The 8,604-nt window shown below is 54.2% G+C and overlaps 1 protein-coding gene across 1 annotated transcript in view; it reads left to right on the forward strand.

Moving 5' to 3' along the window:
- LOC130578691 (voltage-dependent R-type calcium channel subunit alpha-1E-like) overlaps positions 1-8,604 on the forward strand; it is a 79,343-nt gene that overhangs the window by 36,231 nt on the left and 34,508 nt on the right. Inside the window, exons 7-17 of the mRNA XM_057374949.1 lie at positions 347-462; positions 1,372-1,425; positions 1,745-1,864; positions 2,122-2,331; positions 3,568-3,680; positions 3,910-4,022; positions 4,154-4,285; positions 4,619-4,691; positions 5,279-5,396; positions 5,624-5,691; positions 6,883-6,980. Coding sequence (XP_057230932.1) covers positions 347-462; positions 1,372-1,425; positions 1,745-1,864; positions 2,122-2,331; positions 3,568-3,680; positions 3,910-4,022; positions 4,154-4,285; positions 4,619-4,691; positions 5,279-5,396; positions 5,624-5,691; positions 6,883-6,980 — 1,215 coding nt within the window. The remainder of the gene's footprint in view (positions 1-346; positions 463-1,371; positions 1,426-1,744; positions 1,865-2,121; positions 2,332-3,567; positions 3,681-3,909; positions 4,023-4,153; positions 4,286-4,618; positions 4,692-5,278; positions 5,397-5,623; positions 5,692-6,882; positions 6,981-8,604) is intronic.

Here is an 8,604-nt window from a genome sequence, read left to right on the forward strand (position 1 = left end):
TCCATCCACCCATCCATCCATCCATCCATCCATCATCCATCCATCCGCCCATCCATCCATCCATCCATCCATCCATCCATCCATCCCTCATCCATCCGCCCATCCATCCATCCATCCATCCATCCATCCATCCATCCATCCATCCATCCATCCATCCATCCATCCATCCATCCATCCCATCCTCCTTTTCCCCTCTCTCATTCACCCATCTCCTGGTCATGCTTTGGCCATGCACGTCCCCAACACTCACCTTGGTCCCTGCTTTCTGTGCCATGGTTCCCCGGCCCCCTGGGCATCCCGCTGCCCCTCGGCCCTGCTCTCACGCCTCCCTTCTGCCCTTCCCCAGGGAGTTTGCCAAAGAGCGAGAGCGYGTGGAGAACCGCCGAGCCTTTATGAAGCTGCGGCGCCAGCAGCAGATTGAGCGGGAGCTCAACGGCTACCGGGCATGGATAGACAAAGCGGGTAAAGGACGGTGGCCTGGGGGACATCTGGGGGGATGGTGGGCACCACAGGCTGCTGGTCATGTGGGGTGGTGGGGATGGAAAAGAATCCTTGGGCTCCAAAGTGTCCCACATGGATGAGCTTGTGATGGTCCGAAGCGAGGATATCACCAGCCTCAGGTGAAACCTCAAGCTCTGTGGCACAAAATTGTCACGTTCTGCACATGTGGCACGGCACAGCCCCAGGGAGGTGGTGAGCAGCACAGCTCTCAGCTGTTCCCTGCCATGGTTTCCTTTCTCCCAGCGTTTGCTGGAGTCCCCTGCAGTGGGAAAGAAGAGGGAGAGGGGTTTTCCAGTCAAATCTCCTCCTGGAGCTGTCTGCAGGGGCATGCACTCACTGGTTCCCACCTCAGGACTCCTGGCCCTGGGCTGGGGGTGGTGGAGGTTCCAGGAAGTTCCTCCTGACACCAGGCATGACAGCCCGTGGGTGTTGGTTCCCAAACTGCCACAGCCCATGTCCTTGCTTGCTCCTCGTAGGAATCAGGTCAGTGCGCTCAGCTCCGGGAAGGGAAGATTTACACTTTCATCCAGCGCTCAGACTCGTGAAAGATGGGTGTCTCGAAATGAGCTTTGAGCACCAGACTCAGCTCTAACCCTGGGCTGGGCTGTTGAGCCCCAGAGCTGCCTACAGTGTTCAGCCTCTTCAATGGGTTTAATGACAGTGGAGGGAGAAGAGCTGASTAATTTTTCTTTCTGTTGCAATGTTTGGGAGCTGCCACTTGCCACTCTCCAGAATTTGCTTTTGGGCACTCAACCAATACTTGATAAGAATTTGCAATCTAGAGCTGATTCTGGGCTGGGGAAAGTTCTTAGGAACAGTAATGTGTGACAGTGTCTTGTCTCCTGATGCTGAACTGTGTGTTTTGCGTAGAGGAAGTCATGCTGGCTGAAGAGAACAAAAATTCGGGGACCTCAGCCTTAGATGGTAAGACCAGCAATGCYCTTAAAATCTGCCTGCCCTGCCTACAGCTGGAGGCTGAGATGGGATGTCGGGGAGGCCCAGTGGGGTCTGCAGCCCTAGAGAGGGGTGAGGGGAGGTGGGTTGGCAGCAGAACCCCCGAGAGAATGCAGAGGCTGGGCAGTGTCTGATCCCACACAAGGGATAGCTCCGGACTAGGATCACCTGGGTCACTCTGTCCTGTGACCAGACACGAGTGCTGATCGCCAGATCCTGGTCAAACGAGCTGGCTGCTGGCAGAGTTGGGCCTCTGAGACTCGAGCAGCCATTCCTCTTGCCTTCCCAGTGCTCAGGCGAGCCACCATCAAGCGGAACCGGACGGACGCCGGTGATGAGCACTGTGTCGACATCTCCTCCGTGGGCGAGCGGAGGCTGGCGCAGAGAAGACCTCTTCATCCAACCTTGGGTCAGTGCAGTCTGCATCTTGCTTTCCCCAAACCTCTGCCAGCTGATTGGGTTCCCAGAGTCACACCCATCACTGGAGACTGTCCCAGACCAGCCATCTTTCATCCAGCAGCAAAYTTCCTGCTGCCCCCTGTGCCACATAAAAACTCTCCGGACAAGTTTGGCCCCATAAGATCAGTGGCCACGAGCCATCTATCCTGTCTCATATCACAGGAGAGGCTGGAGCATCCAACTCCTTGTTCCCTTCTTTTCCTTCAGGCAACCCCTTGAGCCACTCTGGGCTCAAAGGCGCCAGGGTGGACGGAGCCTCCTACCTGCGGCACAAGGAGCGGCTCCTGCGCATCTCCGTGCGCCACATGGTGAAATCCCAGGTCTTCTACTGGATCGTCCTGAGCCTGGTGGCTCTCAACACCGCCTGCGTGGCCATCGTCCATCACAACCAGCCAGCCTGGCTCACCCACTTCCTCTGTGAGTCCCTGGGCTGGGTGTAGCTGGGGTAGTTCTGCCTGGGCAGGGAAAAAACTTATTTTCTCCAGTGCTTGGAGGCTGCAGCACATTTTCAAGGCACATAGGGATGAGTCCCACCAGAARGGACCTCAGCTCCATTCATGACCAYGTACAGATATTTAATTCAGCTTTTCCCATGGCCMTGTGAGAGCTGTGCCAGCCCTGKGGGTGAACATGGACGTGTTGTGCTAGCTTCATGTCCTTCAGGTCTGATGTGTTTGTCATAAGAGAGGAATAGACTGCCATTCTCAGTGGGGTTTATCCCAAAATTGTGCTTTTGTGGTGATGGAGAGCTTGCTGGAGAGCCACTTTTGGATGTGCACCGGTCATTGCTGGAAAGGCATGAATTTGCAGGGGTGGGACTGGCCATGGCAGAACACCCTGGTTCAAATCTTTAAAACTTTTTAAAATCATGGTGAGGGAATCYCAGGCTTGAAACGGGTTACTGGAGCCTCCCTGAGCCCACCATGGGCCAGGGCACCARGCCAGGTCTCAGAAGCGCTGCAGCCAGGACCTCTGTAATGTGGGCTATTGCAGAGCAGCACGCTCAGCCCCACATGTCTCACTCCTGAGCTGCTGCAGTGGGGACAGTGCTGCTTTCTCAGCTGTGTTATTCTTACTCACCTTGAAACTGTCTCTGTCAAGCCGCAGCTCTACCCAAATGTGCAGTAGTAGGCTCAGGCCTGCCAGGCTCGCAGCACGCCGTGGTGTGGCMCGGCAGCTGGTCGTGGTGAGAAGCATCTTCTGGGCAAGGTGAAGAGCCRGGCTCTTGCCTGCTAAATGCTCATGAAATAGCTGGAGAGGCTTTTCACAACTCTTGGCTGTTGGGCTCTGTTTCCCTGGCCAGGTTCCAGCCACGCAATGATTTTAATCCAGGTTGATAATTTTCCCCTACAGAGCTGTGTGCTCGATGCCTTTGCAGGCTCCTCAGCCCCTGTGGTTTAATGCCAAAGAGCTGCTCTGCTCTGTGATGTCTTGTCTGGTCCCCTCAATCCCACGGGACACTGGTGCAGCTACCCTGAACAATAAACTCATGGATTTGATGCTCTGTTACATATGGTTTAGCTCCTCATCCCAAATCCTGAATTTGGGGATGCAGCACGGTCCTTGACTTGTCCCATCTCTGCTTTGTGCTGTATGGTCAGCTGGACACGGCTCTGTGTCCCAAGGGCAGCACGCTCGGGTTTTGTCTTTCAGACTATGCAGAGTTCCTGTTTCTCGGGCTCTTCCTTCTGGAGATGTCCTTGAAGATGTACGGGATGGGGCCACGCCTCTACTTCCATTCTTCCTTCAACTGCTTCGACTGCGGGGTGAGCAGCCCCAGGGGTGTGGGGGGAGATGCTTGGCAGGGTCTGCAGTGCAGGGCACGCAGGGGGAGAACGGGATGGTCCTCACAGTGGGCAGGGAGCCCTTTCTGCTGGGACAGCCTGAGATAATAGATCTTGGAAAGGATGGTAGATACCTCACCTTCAGGGATGTTACATTTTCCTGCTCCCGTCCTGAGCCTGTCTTTGACTCATGGCTGTGTCTGCTTCTCAGGTCACAGTGGGAAGCATCTTCGAAGTGGTTTGGGCTATATTCAGACCAGGAACCTCTTTTGGGATCAGTGTCCTGCGAGCCCTTCGTCTCCTGCGGATATTTAAAATAACCAAGTGCGTACCCACYGTCAGCACCCGTCATCCTCTGTCCTGGAGTGTGGCTGCAGCCCTGATCCAGTGTCTTGCTCTCCTGCTGGAGGTGTCAGCATTGCTGCCAGTGCTCCAGCAATGTCTCTGTTTTCTAGGTACTGGGCATCCCTGAGGAATTTGGTGGTCTCGCTGATGAGCTCCATGAAATCTATTATCAGCCTGCTCTTCCTCCTGTTCCTCTTCATTGTAGTGTTTGCTCTTCTGGGAATGCAGCTGTTTGGAGGCAGGTAGGTCGTTTCAAGGCTGAGGAACAGGAATTTCTTGGTGTTAAAGCCAAGTGAAGACACCCTTTTTAGGGGTCCAGCAGGATTGTAGCTTTCCCCCTCAGAGTGGTACTTGAGGAGGTACTTCCCACACAAAAATCCCCGTTTGAGGGGTGCCTTTGGGCTGTGTGGGTCCTTCTGGCCAGGAGACCTAGAGGTTGTGACTCCAAATGCTCAGGAGACTTTTTTTGGAGTGGGAAGTCCTTCTAAACACCAGGGAACTGACAGCACAGCAGTCAGGGGTTTGGTGACCTTGGTATTTCATCTTGTTTAATGTTCACCTGGTTCCCCTTCCAGGTTTAACTTCATGGATGGGACTCCATCAGCCAACTTTGACACCTTCCCTGCAGCCATCATGACGGTGTTCCAGGTAGGAGATTTGCTGCCAGGACAYACAGCCAAAGGGATTTGGGACCACCTGCTCCCTCCCCACAGCAGGAAGGGGCTCTTTACACCAAACCAGTTCTCTTCTMTCAGCTGTTAGCTTGAACTCGCTTCCCCTCTCTCCTGCATGGCAAAGTGGGTGGGAAGAGATGGAAAACCTTCCACCTCTATTACAGAAGATGAAGAGTTCCAAAACTCTTTCTCTGAGATTTTAAATCCTCAGTAATGCCCGATGGGATCTCCCTTGGTGCTGCAGCTGCAGCGTGGGTTATCCATTGCACAGAGGCTCCATGCTTGTGTCGGAGATAGATCCAGGTGATGGGAAGGTGCAGGTGGGATGGATCCAGAGAGCTCTCCAGGTGATGGGAAAGTGCAGGTGGGATAGATCCAGGGGGATAGATCCAGGTGATGGGAAGGTGCAGGTGGGATAGATCCAGAGGGCTCTCCAGGTGATGGGAAGGTGCAGGTGGGATAGATCCAGAAGGCTCTCTGGGTGATGGGAAGGTGCAGGTGGGATAGATCCAGGTGATGGGAAGGTGCAGGTGACAGAGCTGCTGCCTCATTTTCCTGCAGATCCTGACAGGCGAGGACTGGAATGAGGTGATGTACAACGGCATTCGCTCCCAGGGAGGCGTGCGCTCGGGGATGTGGTCCTCCATCTACTTCATCGTCCTCACCTTRTTTGGAAACTGTATCCACCGGGCTGCTGTGCTTTCAAGGGGAGACATTCCCAAGTCCCCACCCTCTCTGGGGGCAGAGGAGCTGGGTGTAGGTGCACTGAGGGTGGTTTCTGYGGGATGGGTGAGGAGTTTGTGCCTYGGGCTSAGCTGGTGAGGAGTCCTCAAGGCCGCCCTGCCCTGGGAGCTGCAGATACACATGTCCTTAACACGCAGCTTGTGCATCCTTAGCTGCTCTCAGATACTCTGCTGAACGTCTTCTTGGCCATCGCCGTGGACAACCTGGCCAAYGCTCAGGAGCTCACCAAGGTGTGTTCCTGCTGCTCCTCTTCCTTTTGCTGTGGAGAGACTGGGGGCAAAGCCATTAAGGTTTTGATTTAGGAAAATGCTTAAACCTGCTGGTTTTTCCAGAACACCCACGCTTCCCGCATAGCTTTAACTGTTTCTCCATTTAAACTCCCCAGTTTCATTTGGCACTGGTCAGGGTGAGATAACCCTCATCTTTTGGGTGGGATCTGWTGACTGTTATCTGCTGAGCACTCTKGAGATGTGGAGTGGGAAGCATTTTCCAGCGGTGTCAGTATTTATTCCCTATCTGCCYGCAGGGCAGCGGATGTGATTTAGGATGCAATTTAGGCTGGTGCTTAAGAAGCTTATTGGGCTTAGCAGCTTTTAAGACCATGCTGGGAAATATTTGGGGAATGCTAAATTGTTGGGGCACCATCTGGAKAACGGTGAGTCGGAGAGAGCTGCGAGGGTCGCTGCCACTCTTTGGAGCAGAACTGTGATTTTGTGGTGCCCAGAATTTTGTGGAGCCCGTGCTATCACTCATGCCCCTGAGGCTCCTTGGGAGGCTTCCACACCGGTGTAAATCTGACCCCAAACCGGGCATCTTGAGGGCTGTGTGCGGGGGTCCCTGTCCTCCCCGGTGGGTGCAGRTGGCACTTCCAGGGGCTGCCTCTGGGACGGGAGAGCCCCACGGGCACCAGCGGCATCAATTAGGAGAGCGCTGAGTTTTTGAAAAGGCTGAATGCTCGCTAATGACTCCTAATGACATTCTTTGCTCCGGAGACACGACCACACTCATTAAAGCAATCCGGTCTCTGCCGGGGTCATTCACGGATGCCTTACCTCCCACCCCGCTGGGGGCATGCCTGTCGAGCCCCTGCGGCTGTGAGGAAGGGAGGGTTGAGCTGATCTGCTCTGTCTGGGGTTGTTCCACCGTGCTCAGCCCGGCTCTTGCCTGGAGTGGGCTGGGTTCATTTATTTAAGCAGCGCTGACGCCTTCGGGAAGGTCTGGCGTGGTGGAGAACTTCCATCCCCACAGCACGGGGAAAGTRAAATCGGTCTCTGGAAAAACCTCTGGATAAAGGTTCCCCTTTATCCCTCGAGCTTTGGCAYCAAGGGTGGCCCTGGGCATCCCTCGCCGCTCCCGATGGCCGAGCCTTCCCTCAGAACCCCGGCACCCACTGAGCAATGCCCATTTTTCTCCCTCTGCAGGATGAGCAGGAGGAAGAGGAGGCCTTTAACCAGAAGCACGCCCTTCAGAAAGCCAAAGAAGTCAGCCCCATGTCCGCCCCAAACATGCCTGCTATCGAGTGAGTGACCCCCCAAYGCCACCCCGCTGACCCCCCGAGCCCAGCCAGGCTTAGAAGGGCACAGCAGAGCCTGGCATGGCTGCGTGTGGCAGCTGTCACAAGAAAAAAGGGTCCCCACATGGGTGACTCCCTCTCTGGGCATCTTCCTGAAGATGGATGGAGGTCCAGGGSTGTGCTCCCCACGAGCAGCAGGGCCTTTAGAGGGGTGACAGYGCAGGGAACAGGTCACCAGGGAGGACCTGGAGTCACCAGCCTCTTTGCCAAGCTGCAGCCTCAGTGCTTGGGCATGGTGGAAATATGCTAAAGAGGCTTTCTGCCCAAAATACAGAGCTCAAGCACACAGGGCTGATGGTAGGAGGCTGGGGAGGAGGAAKGTATCTCGAGTTATTCTTGAGGAGKKGTGATATTTGTTCCTGGGGAGTGTTTCTTCATGGCAGAGCTGCGGGAGAGCAGCCAGGGCTGAGGGAGAAGGGAGCAGCGGTTTCACAAATCTCCCTCGGGCTCCTTCCTTGGAAGGGAATGCGGTTAGGAGAGATGGAGCAGCKTTGTGAAACCATGTTTGATTCTACAAAAATTTGATTTGGGTGAGAAAAAGAAGCCCCAAACCACATAAACCTCCAGCATGGTGTTAAGAAGCCTTGTCTCTGCATTTCAGCAGGAGAAAAATCTGTTTTTTCCTTCCTAGATGCCTTTTTTCTCTTTATTTTGCGGTGTCATATGGTCTAAATCACATAAAACTTTCAAAGTCAACATTGGAACGAGGCGTTTGGATTTGTTTCCCAAAACAGTACATTTCAGTACAGCTGAAGGGATTATTTTATTTTTTTTTATAGAATCCCTTCCCAGGGAATTTTAGGTTTCGCTATGCTTTGAAACCCAGCCAAGCTCGTACACGGCAGAATCTCTTGCAGATTTGCTGAGAGAAACTGCTGTCTTCAGGCGAGTGCTGATCTGGGAGGGGTCAGAGGCAGATTTGGGGACAGCCCCCTCCCTCTTTTGGCTGTGGTGGATGCTGTCCCACATTCTGCGTGCTTTTATAGGCAGCAGGAACTGGGGGTGCTTGCAAACCCTGCCCCCCTGGTTTGGGGCTGATGGGATGCACACAATAAATCCCAAGAACTAGGGGGGYTTAGGGGAGAGGTGCTGGAGCCTGTGTGTTGGCTCTGTTTCTGGATACCAGTGGGAATGTGTTGGATAAAGCAAGGSAATAGAGAGCTTTTGGCTGCAGAAGAGCCTGAGGAATGGACAGATAGRAGAGAGGAAGAGGGGGAGATGGAATATATTAGGGCAGTAAAGGATTTGCCCATGCTGCACATCCCTGATAGAGCTTTCCAGTCATTGTCAGACTGAGCTGGCCGGGAAAACAGATCTCTTCAACCTTTCCTCGTTGTTCTGGTGGCATTGAAAGAAGAGGTGCTGCTATTCATGGGGCTGTTCTCCAGCTCYTCCCACTCTCCAGGATGGATCTGGGCAAGGAGTTTGAGGCCATGGCTTAGGCATGATGATGTTATCAGCTTCGGGTCCRGCGTGCTTTTGGTGGTGCTGCACTTGTGCCAGCAGACAGGGAGGGACGGTGGGGACACCACAGTGGCAGACAAGGCAGAGCAGAGCTGGCACAGAAGGG

This window comes from Malurus melanocephalus, unplaced genomic scaffold, assembly GCF_030028575.1.
Source record: "Malurus melanocephalus ecotype Western Australia unplaced genomic scaffold, MMel_1.1 scaffold_236, whole genome shotgun sequence".
Classification (NCBI taxonomy): domain Eukaryota; kingdom Metazoa; phylum Chordata; class Aves; order Passeriformes; family Maluridae; genus Malurus; species Malurus melanocephalus.